This window comes from Phaethon aethereus, assembly GCF_964289735.1.
Source record: "Phaethon aethereus genome assembly, chromosome: 9".
NCBI lineage: Eukaryota > Metazoa > Chordata > Aves > Phaethontiformes > Phaethontidae > Phaethon > Phaethon aethereus.
Window position 1 is genome coordinate 9,139,525 of NC_138585.1, and position 21,091 is coordinate 9,160,615.

At 41.6% G+C, this 21,091-nt stretch overlaps 1 protein-coding gene across 1 annotated transcript; it reads left to right on the forward strand.

Annotated features, from left to right (window-relative positions):
* Positions 1 to 4: 4 nt before the first annotated feature.
* MOGAT1 (monoacylglycerol O-acyltransferase 1) lies at positions 5 to 19,374 on the forward strand (the record flags this gene model as incomplete). The annotated part of the gene is made up of 6 exons (XM_082003913.1): positions 5 to 98; positions 9,279 to 9,457; positions 9,887 to 10,088; positions 12,714 to 12,888; positions 16,359 to 16,558; positions 19,220 to 19,374. The coding sequence occupies 6 exons, from the start codon at positions 5 to 7 to the stop codon at positions 19,372 to 19,374; spliced, it is 1,005 nt and encodes a 334-aa protein (XP_081860039.1).
* Between the last annotated feature and the right edge of the window lie 1,717 nt (positions 19,375 to 21,091).

Consider the following 21,091-nt stretch of genomic DNA (forward strand, 5'->3'; position numbering starts at 1 on the left):
CAGCATGAAGGTCGAGTTTGCCCCCATCAACATCCCCCTAAAGAGGAGGATCCAGACAGTCGCCGTGCTGCAGTGGATATTCTCCTTCCTCCTGCTGGGTAACAGCCTTCCTCCTTCCTACCCTTGTCCCAGAGGGAAAAGGGAAAGAATCGGCTTTTTCCTTAACCAGCGTCACCCGTGGGCATCGGTCTGTGCCACCCTGTGGTTCCACGTGGGAGGAGAGGTGACCGGGTGACAAGTGGCTCCCTGACTATCCCCGGGTGGGCAAGAGCATTGCACTTCTGGGCTTGGGCCTTCTCTTCCCTGAAAGCTCTGGATAGCTTTTTCTTTTTTTGAGGGGTCTATTTCTTTTGATGAGTTCTTTTCAAAATATGATCTTACAAGCTAGTGACCAGGTCTTCTCATTGAGATGCCCACTAGGTTTCTAACAACTTTTTATTGAACAGGAGCGTAAGGGCTGGTACATGACTAATGCTGTTTTCATTACCAATTTTGTAAAATAACTTCATATTCTGTAGTTCAATAAAATTCTCATTTAACTAGGTGATGAAAATTAATAAGGATTGACAGTGAACTGGCTTAAATGCAGCCATTTCTATACATTTATGAAAAGTGTCCTCACTTGCTTTAAGAAAGTGTTCCTAACTATTTTACTTGGTAAACATTTTCCCCTGATTATTCCCCTATAGTGAATTTTCTTAATACCTTAATATACTCCTATTACTAAACACCTCTTCACAGCAGCAGATCTTATTCTCATGGGTAGTTATCTTGGACTTGATAAAATGAGTCACTTGATAAGGCAAGCTAAGGTTTAATTCTCTGGGACCAGATCCATGGATTGTGTAAATTGGCAAGCCGTTATTAAATAGTCCGTGCGGAACAAAACTGTTCTGAGGTGTAGAGCAACTGACTACCTGTGTGTTACTGGAAATGGTGGATCGTGTTACGGTCATCTGTGGTTTAGGACTTACAAGGAGAAAAGGAATGTGTGCATATCTTGTATATCTTGCAAAGATAGTGTCATTCAGGTAGTGGCCTGAATCCTTTCAGTTTTTTTTTTAAGGCTGTTAGCCCACACATAAAAGATTTGTGTATGTGGGGGAAGCATGGAGGATATGAAGCACCTTCACAGGTTTATCCTTAGCACTTGGCTGGTTTATGTTACCTCTAAATTGTATGTGGTCCGACTATAAACAGTTCATGTTTGTGACTACATTGTAAATAGCCTGTGCTTTTAATTTTCTGTTGTTGAATTAGATCTTGGAATATGCCATTATTCCAGTCTAATGATAATGCAGTGGAAGTTCAGTGGCAGTGGAAGGAAACAATTTTTGTCCTAGCCTGGTTGGTAACAATGCTGCTGCAGAAAATCACGTCCATGTGTGCTTAGTAGAAGTGGTTGGGCTGCAGAAAATACACCCTTACTGCAGTGTAGTGGGAGAAGTAGGCAGCTGTCTGCTGCAGCTGGCCCTGCCTGGGAATAAATGTCAGGGAAAATCAACAAGGAAGTGGTCTCATGGCTGATTACATTGAACATAGTGAGTGCACATGATCATGAAAAAATCTTTGTGCAAGAATGCTCGAATTTTGGTGGACAAATTGATTCTAATAATAATAATCTGCTTGTGCTTTCATGGGGTTGTTTATCTTTAGAGCTATCCAAGGTGACCTTGTCATTTTGTAGGTGTACCCTTTCAGTCATAGGACAGTCTGAGTGATCTGGCCAAAAAGTTTCACTTAGCTCCAGGAAAATTCAGATGGCTGAATCCTAAATGACTTGAAGTGAAAAATGTGTTGGTTTCTGACATTCTGGATTGACATTATGTCTGGATTTTTCAGCCTTTAGTTTGGTCTGTTGCGCAAAGTATGGAAATGTTGTTTGTTTGTAAGCTCTTGAATTCAAAAGTGACACTTTCAAACCATTCAGGAGATGCCCCAGTACAAGTGAAATACTGTGTGAATTCATCACAAGATAGGTTGGAGGGGTAGGTGTTATTTGGGGGTTGGTATATGGTTGGAGCTAGTTTATACCAAGCAAGATCTTCTGTAGATTCAGTCTTTCTTATGTAAAAATATCTGCGTGTGAAAACATTAACAGATAACACGATGTGATAACTAATGATTCCTGTTATAGATAGAGGGATTCTGTTTAGAGCACTGAATAAATAGGGTACTGGCTTAGTTCCTAAAGTTGTCCATCTAGGTATGTGATGAAGTACCATAGCTTAATAAAATGGACCGATAGGACTAACAGATAAGGTAAGATAACTCTAAAAATTAGTGACCTGAAAGACAAAAGCTGAATTGGGTAATGATATGCTTTAAATCTGGGGAGTGACATGTGAAAACACAGTTTGGCACACAGTGTAAGCAGTAAAGGGAACGTGAGTCTATTACAACTTAGAATCCAGGATGTGACTTGGGTGGAAGACTCTGAAAATTAAGAATTGGTTTTATCTTTCTGGCTGAGACCCTTAACAATAGCTGAATTTAATGTAAAAAGCACATTGTGTTGGTCTTTGCCCCTTGCTCTCCAGGTTTGCTTTGTTGTAATGCTGCATGGTTTTCTGAGGCTGTGGAATTGATGATTGAACATGCCCTCGTGCTGGTGTGACTAAAGGCTCAAAGGCTCACAAGTTGGCCCGAAGTACATATATGCAATAGTTGTTGAAGACTCTGAATCTCATCACCGCTTGTACAAAGAGCAAATCAGTCAACGAACACTGAACAAATAGCTGCAGTAGCACGGTACAAACAAGAAAGTTCTGCTTCTTCACACAGCGTACTGGCTTGGGCTGGATCTGCGCTACAGATACATTGCTTCCGCTGTAAAGTGTAGGCAGAATAAACATGCCTCTGCCTCAAAAAAGCTGTACAGATGTGCACAGAATTTCATTACATACAAAAGGAACCTCTTTAAAATTCTGGTTGTAAGTTCCTGTGCTTCCCTGCTCTGTGCTGCAAGCTGCCAAAGTTCACCCTCAAGCAGAAAAGGTTTCATTGTAGCAGTGGTTCTTCTGTTAGTTATCCAGGGGCATGACTCCAGAAGAAAAAATAAGTTATGAAATGCTCTAATCTGTATCTAAGAGCTTCTGGATGAGATGAGAGAAATGCCCATCTAACAGTTTCCCACCGTGTGCCAGCGGAAACTGCCATATGGTTTCCTATCTTAGGTGCTCCAAGTGCAGCAGACTAAAATAGTTTAGGTAAAGTTCCATGAAAAAGAGGAGTGTTTTAAATGGGCTTCCTTCTTTTAAAAGAAGAGTGGTACCAGCCTGGAGTCTAGAAAACTAAAGCTGTGAAAACTGAAAAACAGGAAACACTAAAATGATGCTGTTTCTTGCTGTATTAAGCAGAAATTCAAAACAGCTTCAGGCTGAAGCATAATTTCACGTTATTAGTGTTTCACTGTTGAAACAGCAAATATATGAAGTTTTGCAATTTTGGAGTACCTACTTTGGAAAAAAACCTGAAACAGACAATTCTGACAGATGTAGTTTTATGCCTGTAATTACTGTGTTAGAGGTTCATGGGCTTGGCCAGGGGCTGACAGTCCCTGGGCAGGTCTGGCCCCGTTCCAAGCTCGTGCAAGCACCCATATGGTGTCTGCCTCTGAAACTGCGTGTAGATACCTGCTTGTGATCTCTCTGTGCCATTGTCCAGCCCAACCCCAGGCAGAAAGTCACCTGGAGGAGTGAAATCTCTAAGCCTGTAAGTGCTGCTGGACTGACCAGGGGCAAGAGCAGAGGCGTTACATTGCTCCCATTTTTGTACTGTAGGTTTCATGGTACATATACACAAAAGACATTGTCACTGTTAATGGATGCAACGGATGTCACTGAGCAGCCATTTACCCCTGGTATGTAAGTGTGCTGCAGGGATGAGCTCTGTGCCTCAGTACTGCACATCTGTGAGTGAGGTTCAGTTTGTACTGGGAGGCGATCAGTACCTAGGCAGGAGGTAGATCAAAGGGTTCATTTAAAGGCAAAATAATTTAAACAAAGAAAAATCAATGAGATTTGGTTTAAGGGCTTCTTTGCAGATGCTTTAGCCTTTTATTTTTCTTCCTCTCTAATGTACACAAATCAAATGACAGCATTTTGGAGAAAATAAAGCTAGAAGGTGAGTGGAGAGCTTCTCTTCTGCCGACTCCTGTGCACGTGATGTGAAAAGGAGCAGTGGAATTTGAGCATGTACAAAACCAAATGCAGAATCAGGTAACTTGGGTGGAGTGGTGGTGTCTTGGCCCAGACAATGAGATAGAAATGAGAGTTTAACCCTATGACAAGGATACCAGGATTTTGTTTTGAGACAAGATGGTGGTGGGGGAGAATGGTGCCTCTTCTATGGCTCACTTTTTCTAGGTCCAGTGTGGCACACTGGTCTTTTTGCTGGACACCTAGGGAGTGTGCATGCACCCCTGTGTTTATTTGCAAAATACTTAATAATACAAGATCAGTACATAATAAAATAGGGGTATACTTTAATAAAAGGTATACTTTAACCTGCATGAAGCCACAAAACAATATGCTAAAGACATTGGTGTATATTAAACTACATCCTGTTCTCTGGTGATTAAACTTCTGTGCATGTAGGAAGAAGCATTCTGTTAATTGCACTTGGCTGGAGACAGTTTTGAATTGTGGATCTGGTTTCCCCAAAAGAATAGAAAAGATGAAACATTTGCCACAGAGTGAGATATTGCTGCTGGAATAGTAAGTGGCTTATGTGTTGAGAAAGAAGGTGTCACTGTAATGTGCTAAAGCAAAAAAAATAAACTTTTCCCCAAACATGTAATGGTGTTTTGTTATCTGGTGCTGATTTAATTCATCAGCTGTATCTGGCTAATGAAAATGGTCTCATTCCTTCTCAAAGCCTTTTTTAAAAAACTGTCTTTTGATACCTAAGAAAACTCAGCTAAGTTCTGTGAGCCTTTCCTAGCAAGCTGGCTGGTATTGCTACTTGATTTTGTCAGTCTGTATTCATCTATCCCTGAAGCTTATTGCTGGCCATGGGCAGGGACTGATGTGTGATCACAGAGAATAACAGGGTACTTGCTGATGCCTGACTGACTAGTATTTCTAGGAATGCTGCCTCTTGTTACCTGCATCTTAGGGAGGGAATTTAACCGTGTATCTCTGTATATTTGTTTGTATCTCTCGAGAATAAGAAGAGAAAAACAGCTGTGCTGTGTCAGGCCAGAGGCCCTGGCTTGGCAACCTGTATGTGAACATAACTGATAGTGGATGCCTAAGGGGAAATAAAAGAAACAGGAAATATGTAGACTAAATTTGGCATGCTGTCTTGGGATTTGGTAATTAGTTAACTAGGGGATTTACTGTATCCAGACCACTCTATCTACAAGTCAATAGTGCCTAATGCTCTGTATCTCTAGTTTATCGGTATTTGCCAATGGAAGGTCTGCTTGCTTGGGAACTGGAACCAAAATCCAGAGTAAACAAACCTTGGCATCTGAAGGTTTGTATTGTTTTATAGTAGTGTTGAAATACAGCTTCCTTGGTAGGAGTGCTCAAATATCCTTGAGATTGGGGCTCCCAGTTGTGACCAATAAACTGACAAAGGACCTCCACTACAGGAGACTGATACATATTCAACAAATGCTGACCTCCTCACCACCTCAGTCTTGGAGATTGCTACCAAATTCCTATGGACTTCAATAATTTTCCAGTGCAGTTAGTTCAAATAAATTCCCAGCTTGTTCTTTGCTGAGGAGTCCATATCTGCCATGGGTAAAAAGTGGCAGCAAGTTCCTGTGCTTCTGGTGGAAATCTGTATATTGACAGAATTGCACAGACTAATGCAATTAGTGCAGGATAGTAATAACATTATGACTCCATTTTTAAAAAAGATACTTCTGTGTAAGAGCTGCAGAGCAGTACTCTGCAGAAGCATGAACTTGCTGACTGTTGCCTTGGCAGGTTGTCTCCTCTCAGGTGTTGCCTGTTGTCTCAGGTCTTCCTCTGATGGGACTGTTGGAGTCTATTTGCTCTATGTGTTACTTAATTTAAATTTCTATCCTTTTGTTTGTGACTTATAAATAATTTAGAAAGTATCTCCAGAAACTAAGGCTGATCTTAATTTTTTTTTCTTTTTCCCTAATGAAAGAATCCACTAAGCAGGGAAATTTTTTTTTTTTTTAATGCCAAAATCAACTTATTAGTGGTACCTTGAGGTGTAATAGAGAAGAGCAAATGCTCATTAGGGATGAAGACGCCACTGTGCAGTTCTCCTTGTGTGTTCCCTCCAATGTTCTGTTCCTCAGACACCCAGCTTGGAGGCATTGCTGCTCTGAAGACTGGAGGTGAAGAAAAGACTGTTCTGTTGTAGGTACATCAACGTGGTTATTGAAGAATATGACATCTTTCATTTTTTTTCCTCCTGTGGCCATAGATGTAAGAAATGAGCATTTCACCTTGCTTTGTGTATTGGTATGCACATGTACTTCTAAAGCCCAGAGAAGTATAGTATTAAAAATCGCATCTCTACCTGTGTACTAGAACGCCAGTGGGATAAAGATGTCCTGTTTATCATGTTCTTTGTGGGAAGAAGTTCAAATCACTGAACTCTGAAAGTGTCCAGCTCATTTAAGACATAGCAGCACAATGTGTTTAGAGAAAGCTTGGCTAAGGGCACATGGGAAACAGGAGGAGCTGGCTCGTAGCTCGGACCTGTCCGTGTTGTCGAGCAGTCTGGAGGTCTCGGTGCGAGCTGCTTTGCATGGCTTTGTGGGGTACTACAGAGAGCCTGTAGTGCTGGTTGGATTGAGACGAGCGCCCTGGCCACCTAGGATACACCTGCGCTGGCTGGACATGGTCTGTGACTGCTCTGAGAGTAATGGGAGGTTTGTCTTCTAGTGGACAATCTTAGACTTGATGGCCCTTACAACAGATATTACTCAGACATTTTTGGCTCCTTAGTAACTGCAGGTGCATTCGGAGCTTCCAGTTGCTGGGATCACCTGTATTTCCCCACCCAATATGCTGGTTTTCTACTTCCTATCTCTGTGGTATTTAACTATTTTATTAATTTCATGCCCGCAGCTGCAAGCTTAGAGCCTATTTACTGAGTGAAGCATCAGGAGTTCGAACATCATTAGGCAGGATGGCTGCCAGTACTGCTAGCTAACACTATATATAATATTTTTCATCCATTTCCTGTAACCAGTGAGTATGCAGATGTTGTAAATCGCGAAATGGAGAAAAAGGGATGTCAAATCTTACCAATGGTGGCTGTCACACCAGATGTTCAGAGGCTCATGGCAGTGATTTGTCTTTTAATCTGTATTGTTTCTCTTTTCCCCCATTGTTCCAATACACCACAGAGATATTTTCAAAGCTTGAATTCAAGTTTAAGCAAAGAATTAAGCTTACAGTGTACACTGGAACTACATCCGAGGAGGCAATGATACAGTAAAGTGCCAAATTCCAATTTTGCTTGTTTATGAATTTAGGTGAAGTGATTGCCATGTTTTTACTCACTGTCTTCTCTGCAGGAGAAAACACTGGTTTTGTGCTTATAGGCTCATTGGTTTTGAGTCATCAGTGTTTAACTCATCTGGCAGGCTGCTAATGCAGTGAACTAATAAGGAGGTATGGTAAAAGGAATTTGCTTTGCGTGTCTCATTGCGAATGCAATAATAAATTAGCTTCATCCTCCGTGATGCTGAGCTCCCCTTAGGAAGTCCTGACAGCATACTTATCTCCCCATACCTCCTCACATGCATGCAGGAACGTATTCTAGCTAAAACAAAGCAGTGAGCTTGTTGATCTCATGTATGTTTGTCTGCATAATGTTAAGTAGTGCTATCTGGCACTTACCACTGCTGATTTAATTAGCTCTCACAGCAAGGATGCTTTGATCCAAAGCAACTTTTCAGCTATTTGGCTAGGAAACTGATAGTAAAAAGCCATGTGATTCTGCAGAGCCAAAAGTCCTTCTGAAAGGAAGGGTGGGAAATATAAATACTTAACAATTTTTGAATAACAACTTGAAATTAATTGATTTATGGCAATTAGAAAAACTTCTCATACTTACTCAAACTTAAGATGGTGAACCTTGGCATCCTGTCCAGATTAGCATTCCTAGTTCTTTAGTTTCAGGATCTCTTCTTCAAAGAACAGGTAATGACTTTTCCTCAAAATATTTCTCTGCCATATTTTGAAATGTTGCTGCTGTGGGATTCCCAGTGAGTTCTTCCTCTGGAGCAATGGAACTGAGTGTCATCTTTCACCTGTGTTATTCATCCTGCCTTAATGAGGTTCCCTAGAAGTTGTTGTTGCAGCTTTTGGCTATTTTCCACATCGACTTTGGAGGTCTGTGGGCCTCAGTTAGCTGTGGTATTTTTCTAGGGCTCTTACTGAGGTGCTTCTCTGTGCAAGACCAGGGTTGCCTGTTTAGGCAGGAAACAATGAGCTTCTGTACTGATGATACTTCATTCTTCAGTATCCTTCAAAACAGTAGATTTTATCCTGCTTCTGGTTTTGTTTATGGTTGTTCTCTTCTCTGTTCATTGGAGCAAATGCAATTCCTTATTTTTCTGCTCACTCCCTGCCAGAAATGGGAATGTTCCTCCCTTCCTTTCCTACTCAATCTAACCAGCAGCTTTGCTTGCTCTGTCAGCTTCTGGATTCTGCAGTAGTTCTCCGTTACCCCACGACAATATATCCATTTCTACTCTGAAGGCACAGTCAAACTAAGCATAAGGGCAAGTTGGCAGAAGTTCACAAAAAATAAGTATTCAGGTTGGAAGAAACACAAGAGTGCCTCTAGGCCAAGTTAAGCTCTGAATTTCAGCAGCTTGAAACCTGCTTGGTATAGAGAATCCGCTCTGAGTTTTCAATGCCCAAGTAATCTCTCTTTTGAATTAAGCTGATCTTAACTAGGGTCTTAGTAAGACTTACCTGTCGTAGGTAAACCAGATCCTTTCTACCACACATTAGTGTTCACCATCAGCATGGGAGGAGACAAGTGTGTTTGTCATCAGCTCATGTTTTTGTTATATTAAAGTAAACCAACATCATCTTGGGCTTATTCGTCCAGCAGTAGAGTAAGAAATACAGACTGAGGTGATACACCCTTGTAGGTGTTTCACCCTCAGCGTAACAACATTCACACAATGTGGAATAAGCTAACTTTGATTTGTATGCATTTTGAGTAACATCCATAATAAAAATATCAGAGCTGGGAATTCAAGGTCTTAAAGGTGACAGGTGTGATTAATGCCTGCTGTGGTTTCTTTTTTTTGTCTCCTGTAGCAGAGTTTTGCTGTGGATTCTTTGTGATCTTGATCCTCGGCAACTTCTGGTTCCTTGCTGTTCTGTATCTTCTGTGGCTCTACCTTGACTGGGAAACGCCATGCACAGGGGGCAGACGGTCCCAATGGGTCAGAAGCTGGACTGTTTGGAAGTACTTTAGGGAATACTTTCCCATTCACGTGAGTAGAAGTTTTCTCACAGAACTGTAAACATTGGAACAGAGACAGCTTGAATAGCCATGAGCATGGACAAACATCTAAGGCTCATCTTTGGTAAATTTCTAATGCTTACTCCAGGGTAAACTTAACTTCTTTTTAAAACATGGGAAGTCTGAGAGTTAGTGACAAAAAGGGGTGGGGGCTGATTTTCTACTTGTACTGTTGGGTCGCAAGATAGTGCCTCAGAACAGTAAGTGCTAGACATGATATCTTGAGACGCATGTATTTAAACTTTGTTCAGCTGTAAAACAGGACAGTAGTTTAAAGTGCGCAGAAGGAAATGAATTGTCATCAATTCTGCATCTTGTCAATGTGCAATCACCATACTTGTTTTTGAGAACCCTTCTGAGGTAAAGGTTATAATGCCCCTCCACTGTCTCTATTTTTCAGCTTATAAAAACTTCAGATCTGAATCCAAATCACAACTACTTACTTGGCTTTCACCCTCATGGGGTCCTGGTAGCTGGAGCCTTTGGAAACTTTTGCACTGGTCCAAGTTTCAAAAATTTATTTCCTGGGCTTACTCCGTATCTTCATATCATGCCCATCTGGTTCGGCTGTCCCTTCTTCAGAGAATACATAATGAGTGCTGGTAGGTAAAAGCAGAATGTCTCAGCTGTTACTCCGCATTACAGCTTCTGCTTCAAATGTAGGGTCCATTCCTGTACGTATGAATGGTAAGTAATTTCACTTCAGAAGGATCAGCGTTGGTGCTAAATTAAACCTCTGTTTTATGATGAGCTGGTGTTCCAAAACAATTTGAAAGGTTTTATTAATAGTTTTGTTAAACTATATCACTGAGCTCTTTTTTTCCTTCATGAAAAAAGTTGCTGTTTTTCCCTTGAATTATGAGATAGCAGTATTGAGTACCAGTTATTTACAAGAAGAGAAGGGCATATTCATTTATAACATTATTTAGTCATTGCACAGACACTTTTAAAAGGAATTGAGAATAATCTCTTATCTGAAAGGCTTGAAGTCCTACTCATTACAAATATCTTTCTGGTCAGAAGTTAATTGCCTACTTCTGACTGAGGTCCCATGTTGCAAATTTGTGTAATTTTAATGGAGATGTAAACTCTAAAGACAGGAACGTTTTTCTCTGAGCAGCATTTGTCATAAAGGAGTGATATTCATGATTGGTACTGTGGTAATAAAAGATAAAAATAACAAGCAATAAATTTTGTGCAACAGCAGAATGTACAATGAAATCGGGACTAGTGTTCCCCCCAGTGGTTTAATACAGGAGTTATTTCACTTAAATTCATTAAACTAGAGCATGAGTAAATATGGGCTGGTGCACAAGACTAGGTTTGGGAGACCGAGTTCTAGCCCTTATTCCTGCAACACAGACGCTGTGATTTCAGATAAGTTATTCAGCTGCTCCATTTGTAGAAACATGCCTAGGATGTTGTTCAGATTGATATCAGAATTGCATATCCGTGTATACTTCAATGTACCGGTGAACACCCTTCCATACAAATGTTATTTCTGAGGGGATTTTTTCAGGCTTGCAAACTTAAGGGGTTGGCAGTGGCAAGATCAGAGTTTTAAACATTGCCTAGCCTGGAAATGAGCTTTACACGTTTTTGGCATCTTGACCCACAGGAACAAATATTTACCTGATAGATGAGAAACAGCTTTAGTAAAAAGCATACTAAAGAATAGTCAGCATTGTAGCTTGTTTTGTATGTAGCTGATAAACCAGAGGGGACCTTTGGTATAATACAGGTTATCAGTCAAATCATAAAACACTTGCAAAATCTTCCATGTGTTGGAAGCCATGCTCCTAGCTTGTTTTTTCATCTCCCAGTATTTTGCTCCCCATTTCTGAAGGCTGCCAGGCTGCAGTTGTCATTGGGAAGAGCAGGTGCAGCATTACTGAGCTGCAGTGTGAGCAGGTGGGAAGCAATGCCGTGCACGCAGGCTGACATCTCTGCTTCAGCAGGGAGAGAAATTTGTCCTGGGGAAAGACAGGCTCTTGTTTCTCTTCCAGAGAAAATGCATGCCGACTGGTGAACGAGCATCACTCGGATTACTTGTGAGTCTTGGGCCAGCTGCATTTTTCAGAGCAACAGTGACTGTGAAGGCATACATGGGAAATGGAAGTAGCTTTTTACTGAGGTCTGAACTTGCTCCAGTAGCAAGCTATTCCTCTTGGTGGCCAGCTCTCAAAACTAGATCACAATCATCTTCCCTTTCTTCTGAGATTTTCATAATCCATGTCGTAATGTCCCTAATAGGGAAAAAAAGCAAGTGGGTAACGGGAGATGAAGTCTTTGCTTAGCATCCAAAAGAGCACACTTTGATACTAGACCTGTAAAAAGCAACAACAATGCAAGCTAGTCTTGATCTCTAGATTGTAAATTAGACTGTATTAATTCAACACAATCTAATTAAATGTAGTTTCTGGGTAAATGGTACCACTATGAGCCCTTGAAGTAAAACTTATGGCACACAGGAACTCTGGCAGGGTTAGATGCATATTTGTGTGAAAGGGGATTTTTCAAAGTGCCAAGTTCAGAGAAAGGTCTAAGTTGATACTAAAGGGTCGTACAGCAGTGTGCCTCTGATTAGAAGTATCAGGGTCAGCAGTAGTACCAGGAAAGCTTCATATAGTCTGCTATTTTAGCTTAAATAGATGAGTGCCAGCTCCTGGTTCCTAGAGAATGAGCTGATGCAGTTGTTGGGAATGGTACAAGTGAGCCTTTTTTTGCTTCTTCTGATGCTGTCAAGCCATTGCCTTAGATGGAGCTGCTGCTTTATAGCTTTGAAAAGAATGAAGGGGATCAGCTTGGCACTGTAGATCCGTGTTTGAGTTCACAAGTCCTCTATTCGTTCTGTTAAACCCTCTGTGCCTATGTTTATATGCATCTGCTCTATGGCTTTAGCTGCTGCCTCTCAACAGTAGCTGCTGCCATTCAACTCTTCTGTTCTCGGGTACAGAATCTTTGAGGGGGAGTCAAGTTGACAGAAGAGCAACACTCCTCCCTGAAGATCTCAAAACTCCTGTGATAGGGAAGCAGCATTTAGCTCATCAGTATTAACTGAAAGGACTTACCTTAGACCAAATCTGTTGCAGAATGAGGGGGTTGAACCCTGTTCTGTGCTGTAATCATTTGGAAACATCATTTAGGTATTTAAAAATATTTCTTACATTTCACTATACTTGTACATGAAGATTTAGCAATCACTCTTAAAATACTTGCTCCTGAAGGCATGGTGTCTGCATCCAAGGAGAGTGTCTCGTATGTGCTGAATAATGAAGGAGGTGGCCACGCGTCCATCATTGTGATCGGAGGAGCAGAGGAATCTCTGAATGCACATCCTGGGAGTTTAACTTTGAACATCCTCAAGAGGAAGGGCTTTATTAAAATGGCCTTGAAACATGGGTAAGTTTCCCATCTGGGCTGCTGTAGTAAGCATGCTTTGAATACAGATTGATTCTTAAATATAGTTCATATTAAATATAGTTCATATTATATATAGTAAACTCACATAATTAGAATTTGAAAGAGTCGCTTGTCTAAGAACATGCAGGTGTCTGGCATAGGAGCCAGTCTGTCCACCTAGATCCAATCTGGGAGTGTTGAAAACTTCCTTTGACTTTCATAATTTGTAAGCAGTAGGTGTTATTAGCATATCTCGGTGTTTTGTTTCAGTTGTTTGTTGTACCAGCAAAAAAGTAAGAATTATGAAACACTTAGTAAACCTTGGCTGTTATTGCTGAGTAGAGCAGACATTCTATTTTCTGTTCTGTAAATTGAAATTATATTAAGATAGAATTATATTATCATTTTAAATTACTGAAAATTGTGGTCTAGGGAGATTTGTTTCATCTTTATTCTAAAGACTTTCTTTTGAAGATTGTTATTTGCAGAAGTTAGTTTCTGGGAATTTTTTGTGAAAAACTCAAGAAAAATTAGTTTACTTTTTACTGTCAAACAGCCATCAGTGTGTGCCTAAACAGAGATGGTATTAATATCTTTTGAGTGATTCACACAGTATAAGCTATTGTGTTTGTGATGGACTCTTCTAGATGTATTGTATACTAGGAATATTGGAACCAATTACTTGTTTGTGCTAAGCTTTCTGAACAGCTCCCAGGATTATATATTAACATGTGAAGCAATGAGAAAAAAAAAATACTGGTCTTGGGAGATCGTAACAGTTTTTTAAGCTATTACCTGGGGAAAAGGTGATCTCTGAGAAGAGCTCTCTGTTTTCACACAGGATGCCAAGGTCCATTTTTTTCTAGAAACTATTCTGTGTCAAAATATTCCAAGAGGGTTTCTTACACATATCACTAAAAGTCACATAAAGGACCTGTTCACTGATAGAAAGTAACATTTTAGTCTAATTTGTACCCAAAAACACCACTTGCATATTTAAATTAGGACTTCAGTGCCTGAGTCTTTACTCGATTTCAGCTCAACTGCTGATTAATTCAGTGGGATCCTAAACACTATCAGTAGCTTTTATTTTTTAACCATGAAGTTTAGAAAAGTATTTAGATGCTTTTTGTTTTGAGCATGTCCATAAGCGTCTGATCTGTCAGATCACAAAGGCTGGTGTTTATCTCTCATCTAAACTGATTTGGATTGAGAAACTAGATACACCTATGCAGCTCATGGTCTTGATTTCAAAAGCATCCCCAACACAGAAGAACAAGATCAGGACACTTACAAAACACAGGAATGGCTGTTTCCTTCCTAATGAAGTCCTTTGTTTCAAGTGATGGTCCTCCTCTTTAACAAAGAGGCTTAGTTGCCTAGAGCCCTCCACTAGGGTGATAATGCCTGTCTCTCCCTGAGTGACTGGAAACCTACACCTCACACATGGTCACTTTAACCACCAGGCTACAAGTCATTCTGGGTCTGAGCACTGGCAAGAAAAACTGCTTCTACGTGAAGTGCAGGAGTCCTGGCTTCATTTCTATACAGTAGGGCTGTGGGACAGCATGACTCTAACAGAGCTTTTGTGGCACTGTTGGCAGTCCTGAGCTCCTGCCCAAAGATTCTGTATCCTGTAATTGCCTCTGGCTTTAACACTTTGTTTCTAACAATTAAGAAAATGTGAAACAAGCTTCCAACTCGCAAGGAAATGGAAAGGTAAGGGAGGCTTGCGGGACGCAGGTGAGAACCACCTGCCATCAGTGCCTGCATATGTGTCTGGTGCTTGTGATCAAATATCAAGTGAGAAAGGGGCAATGCGGTGACCTGTGCTCTCCTGTACTGCCAGCACAGAGAAGCTGTGGTTCCTCAGCTAAGAACTTGTCAAATGTGGTCTGAATATGTCAGCAAAAGTCCTCTGCACTTCTGGAAAAGACATTTTAGTCTGAGATAGTACAGGTACCTGATATGAAGTGAAGAAATCCTACAGACATGAAACAAATGATGAATCAGCTGACTTATCTTTAGTTTCACAATCATAAGTTACTTATTTCTCTGTCTCAACCTCCTACATAGCATCTTGCAAAAGTCTTCGCTAGATTAAAACAAACCCACAGTCTCAGGGTGCTATTGCACCACAAGATGTTCCTGTTTGTCTTAGTGTTGTAGTAAAAAGTGGAGTATTTACATAGCCACAGTATGCACCAGGCTTTCTGATATTTCCTTTACAGGTGGCTGGGTGATACATGCTCTATTTGAGAAAGAACCTTTGAACAGACACTAGTCAGAGTAGTGAGTGGGAATGATAGTCTTTGGGGTCCTTTTCCATACGAGTGCGTTTTGATTGTCCACAGTATTTTCCAGCTGGCTCTGTCCTCAGTGCATCCTCAGGCATTCAGAGGTCTGCAGTAATTAATCCTGACATTACTATAGCAATGCTGCTATTTTACAATAAGGTTTTTCTCAAGGATAATGTGGGCTGAATGGAGCTAAGATATAGAAGCTAAGACTTAAATAAAGCAAATAAAACACCTCTGTATCCTTCAGAGACTGCTGAGGATTACCCTGCTCTTTTTTCTTTAAACTCTGTAGAATACTATTTAATGAAACTAAGTGTTAATCAAAAAGCATACTGCAGTTCAAGTTTTGAATATAGCGGTGGTTTTGCCTGCTGGAGACAACTGCACTGATTCCATCTGCCTAAGTTGCTTGTCTGGGAGCTAGTCAGTGCCTTTCCTCCCAAGCCAATTCATGGACTGAATGAGAATTCTTTAGGCTGTGCAGGAGCCAAAGTGAGTTAGTATAATTTCTGTGGGTAGGATTTGACCTCTGGTAATAATGGATTAAGGCTAGTGTTTTCAAAGCAGTCTGGAGGAAGCAGGATTTCACTGGGAATTGGACAGTAGAGGAATTTGGCATTGCACTCATGTCTGTAAGGATGTCTGTTTTTTATCACGGTTTTTGTGCTCAAATCAAGTGCATGTATTATTCCGGTCAAAAGGCAGAGGAAAGCCAAGATCTGGTTTTCACGCCACCCAGCTGGGAGCATTAGAAGGTTAGCAATGAGGCTTCTTTGCTTGCCAAGGGAGAAAATGCAGTGGAACAAGGGTGGTCTTGCTGAAATAGTGGTGGACAAGATCATAATTATAATTGTATATATCATAATTATTCATTTTTATGATTATGAACAGTCATAACAAGTTGTGATGGGTACCAATCAGCTAAATACTGCCCAAAAGCTAGTTGCTAGTTGTATGCTAATCGCTTTTTTTTTTTCTAAAACCCAAAACAGCCAAGGCAGACAAAGAGCAGCTGCATATCAGAAGAGTTGAATGCCTGTTGCTGATCAAGTCTAGAGCTGTCAAAGCTTTCTGTGCTGGTTATTATGAAACCATTTCCACACTGCTGATGTGAACTGCGGTGCAAGTGCAGGCTGAGGAGGGGTTCTCAGTGTGTTCATTGTTTTACAGGGCTCATCTGGTCCCGGTGTTTTCCTTTGGTGAAAATGAACTATTCAAGCAAGTTGCAAACCCCAGAGGTTCATGGCTTAGAAATGTACAGGAGAAGCTGCAAAAGATAATGGGCTTTGCTTTACCGCTATTTCATGCTAGAGGAGTGTTTCAATACAGTTTTGGCTTAATACCTTACAGGCAACCTATTCATACTGTTGGTAAGTTCCCTGTGCCTTTTCTAATGCTTTTGCAAATGTTTAGAAATGCCTAAGTGTGCTACTAATACCTGTGTAAATTTATAAATCTGTTCTAACAGAAACAATTGGTTACTGTGCATCTAAAACAAGTATGTGAGGTTTAAAATAAATATTTCCTTTTTTTTTTTTAAATTGCTCTCCTTCCTCAATTAAAAGGGGGGATTCTTTTTTTCCCCTTTCTGTCCCCGGCCAAATCTTACTCTTCATTTGCAGTTATTTGTGGGCTTCTATCCTCAGGAATCCTCAAAGAAACCGAAGGGTTGTCCAGTCTGTACCAGAAGGGTGCCACAGCTCCGCAGCTGTTGCTGCAGATTCTGGATGCTGCAGTTACTTTGTAAGATGCCCAGCACCTTCATTTCTTAGCCCTGCAGAGAAGCGGCAGTTGGGTGTTTCAGCTGAGGCACAGCCACTGTGGTGGTGCTCTGGGGCAAGGTTACTGGGAGGAGCTGGTGCAGTCCTGACCCGGTGCTCATCCAGACAGGGAGAAGGGACGGAGGAGGTAAGGGAGAGGGCGCCTTGCGGAAGCTCTGCCACGGCTCTTCAGCAGGCTGCTGCTTAGATGGCATTGCCGCTCCCTAAGGTGTTTCCTTCCCTTTTGGGTTTTTTTCCCCATGGAAAGATCCATTCATGTTTAATTGAGAGCGTGCATGCCATGCACAGGCAGGCTAAAAATGTCACTTATTTTAAAGCCAAAAAGTTTTCAAAGCATTGGAATGAGAACAACATATTTTCTGCAGTTTTTCCCTGGTCTTATGACATCGAGACTGTTCTGAAGCTTAAGATGTCTTTTAGTTTGAGGCAAATCTTCATCATTGTAATATTTACTGCAAGGGCAGAGGTGGTCCATGGCTAGAGCATGAGAGTGCTACAAATAAGCAAGACCAGAGTCTTGCAACAGAACTTGTATGATCTCATGAAATCTTATATCTTTGGTGCCTCTGTTTCCTTTTGTTTGAAAACTATCACCATGTGCCTGCATTCTTGGGGTGGGCCTTGGTATGGCTTAACATGGCTTTAAAAGTGTTAGCTCAGCTCCTGAAAGGTGCAGAGTCGCACTGAGCTCCACCCGAGCCGGTTAGCTGTGTTGACAGCGTGGCCAGGTATTGGCAAGTTTCCTCCCGGTTCAGAAGCCGTGGCTCCTAAAGCAAGGAGATGCAATTCAGCAAAACCATGGTCCCTGATATCTGAGTGTTTTGGGCTTAGCGAGTGAAGCACTTTCTTGTTTTTCCTGAAAACTGTTACTGCTTTTTGGAAATAGAATCAATTCTAAAATGTCAAATTAAGCAGATTGCTTAAAGCTGCACAGAAAATGAGGGAGATGAGTGTAGGCTCCGATTCCACATGAAGTATCCACTCTTAGGAGAAGAGACTGCTGCAGGAGGGCTTGGGGGGGTTGTTTGGTGTTTCCGGTCATGCTTCCGGAATTCCTGTATTGGATGTATATTGGTGTCACCCCCTGCTAAGGTATTGCTCAACCCAGGGCTGGGTTCCCACCCCTAGCCACGTGAAGTCTGAACTTCAGCACTGTGTAGGGCAGGAGAGCTGTTGGCAGCTGAAGCTGCAGGAGGAACATGCAGAATCAGCCCCTTTGTGGTTCTGGCTAGACTTCCCTTCCCTTTAGTCAACACCATCCAATTTGAAGTGGCAACATCTGTTGTTGAAAGGGATTTTCAGGTGCCTTTGTAAAAGCTCCTGGGAGTGCTTTTAACGCTGCTTTTCTATAGACTTCCTCTGTAATCTTGGTCAGGTCTCAGTGCCTCCAAGTGTAAGAACAGCTGTCCAAATCTGGAGTGATTGAATAACGTAAGAAAGACTGAGATCATGGGAAGCTTCTCTTAGCCGCAGGCTTTTTAGCTGTAGCTTTTTGCAGAGGAGGAGGCTGCCCTCTGGACTTCCGTGGAATTACCTCCCGTGCTGCCTCTTGCTCTCGCTTGACAGAGCAGGTAGCAGGCTTTGCGCAGTGCCTCATGCCTGGAGAACGCTTCAGTGGGAATGATACTTGTGGGCAATGGATGGTTCAGAGACACTGTACAGGGTTTGGGGGTTTTACGTGGTACCACTCCCTAGGCTGAGGTAGCCAACAACATTTCTGGTGCTGGTGCAGCAATACCCGTTTTGAATAAATCTGAGGATATCTGTATTTTCTTCCGTCCTCTTCATGTGGCTGTGGGATTGAGGGCACTGCTGTTCTCTTAGGAGGACATTGGTTACCTTTAGTAATCAGATCAGAACAGAAGATGGTGAGAAGGTACATTTTTTTAAATGCTATTTTGAACTTGTGGTGTACTGCCCTAATCGCAAAGCAGCATATGGCTCATTGGATTGTATATTGAAGTGTAAACAGCTCCTTCAAGTTGGAACTTAACCTCCTTCTCATTTGCTCTTTTACTGCCAAACTGAAATGATGGGGTTTTTAAATTCATTGTATCTGAACTTGAGCAAAAGGTAGGAACCAGACCCAGGGCTCAGGTTTGTGAAAGGCAGGATCAGGCCCCAGGGAAAGAGAATTGCGCTGTGATTCTGCCACCTCGTTGGCAGCTGTGGTGGAGCTGTTACAGGAGGGAGAGCAGTTCTTCTTAAAAAGAGACATCAATGAATGCTGCTGTTGTGTTTGGTTTACAGTGGGAAGCCCCATCCCTGTGAAACGGAACTTGAACCCCACCACTGAAGAGATTGAACAGCTACATGCGTTGTACCTACAGAAACTAAGAAAACTATTTGAAGAACACAAAAGAAATTATGGGATCCCTGAGCATAAATCTCTCGTCTTTGAGTAGCATATCACAATTTGTAATTCCAAATCTCATGGAAAAAAAACAGTGTATGCTGAAAGATGTCTTTCTTGCAATCTGTATTTTGCAATCTGTAATTATCCTTGTGTAAGGAATAATTTTAAGAAGGGATTATTAGATGATTTATTGATTTTTATCTTACTCTTGGGGGGAAAAAAAAAATAATCCTCAGGGTGTGAGGCTTGAAACCAGTACTGTTTTGAGTTGTCCTTTTAGGTTCATCTGTACCAGAAATGCTAGTGAGAGACTCAACACAGATGTTCTTAGCACCGTGGTACCTAACTATAGCTTGAGGAGAGGAAGTTGCCCCAGTAAGAGATCACGAGCAGGAAAAGTAAAAACCCGAAAAGTCTGTGATTAGAAGTTGAGAGACTTACCAGCATGTATCAAACAGGACATCAGGTAGTTCTCTGAATATCAAAAAAACCCCTGCTGCTCTTCCATAGAAATGAAGGTGTGTGTTTTCAGCTATTATAAGCCATTTATATGTAAATTCAAGAATAAATAGGAGCTTTCCACCCCAAACAGGATATCGGCAAAAGTGGTTTGTCCAAGTTATGGAGCAGAGCAAACCCTCTCTTTGGAGGAAGAACAGCATGTTGAGTTTTCTGTGTGCATGGATATGCTGCGTGGTGGGAAGCACTGAATGATGTGACTTTTTGGACAAGCCGTGCTTTGGATTGTCAATTTGGAGGATGAAGCAGCTTTGTTTGGTAGTTCCAGCCTCAGAGGAGATGGCAGGCATGGGACAGGAGAAGTGTACTGAGGAAGCTAGTGGGGAAATTGTGTGAACTTTACATCTTGTGCAAATTAAAAATGATCATATGCCAAGCACTTCCACAGAAGGAGAGGGAGCCCAGTGTGTTCAGTGTAGTTGTGAAACTTCACCAAGGAAAGCATACTTGATATAAGCCTTTTTCTTCTCTGCTGATGGATGTGGGGAAGTACGTGGAAAGCTGTGCTGCAGTGTGACACAGCTGTATTTGCCAAGGCAGTGGCAGCACAGCTCTAGGGTGCAGGAGGTTAAGAGGGTGCTTCGCGTTCAAACCAAGTGCCTAAATTTGAGAGAAGTTGTATCCTCTTTTTCGGTTAAAATACCTAGGTCTCTGAGATTATGGTGTGTGTGAAGACAATTATAGTATATTATTGCATTTTTTACAAGATAAATTCTTGTATTTGTAAATGCTTTGTATCTGCATGTGGACTTTATAGACCTGGTTTTATTGAAAAGTGTTTGGTTTGCTTTAAGCAGTTTTGGTGCCTGAATATTACATCAGTTAGGTGCTCTGACAGGACACGCACAGGCTTTTCAGGCAGCCTGGGGTAACTGCAGCTGGGTCAGTTCAGCACTGGCATGCCCCGGGAACAGTGGCACTGGTTCCACAGAGACACTGGACACATTGTGTGCTTGCTGGGCTGCAGCCTCCTCAGAAGACATGCAGCTGGGGTTTTGGGAAAAAGTTAAAACTCTGGGAAGAAAAGGTCTTAGCAAGATGAAGGCCTTTTAACGAAAAAGGTGAAAATATCTTGACTCCTGAGAAGTGGACTCCTAACGAACCAAAGCCCCAAAGCTCAGTATATATTCACCAGGCAGAGCGGTTGTACATTGATCTGATGTGCTCCAGCAACAGGTTGGTTTCTTTAGGAAGGCTGTTCCTTCTAGTGCCTATCTGTCTTTGAGAGGTGACCAGCACTGAGCCAG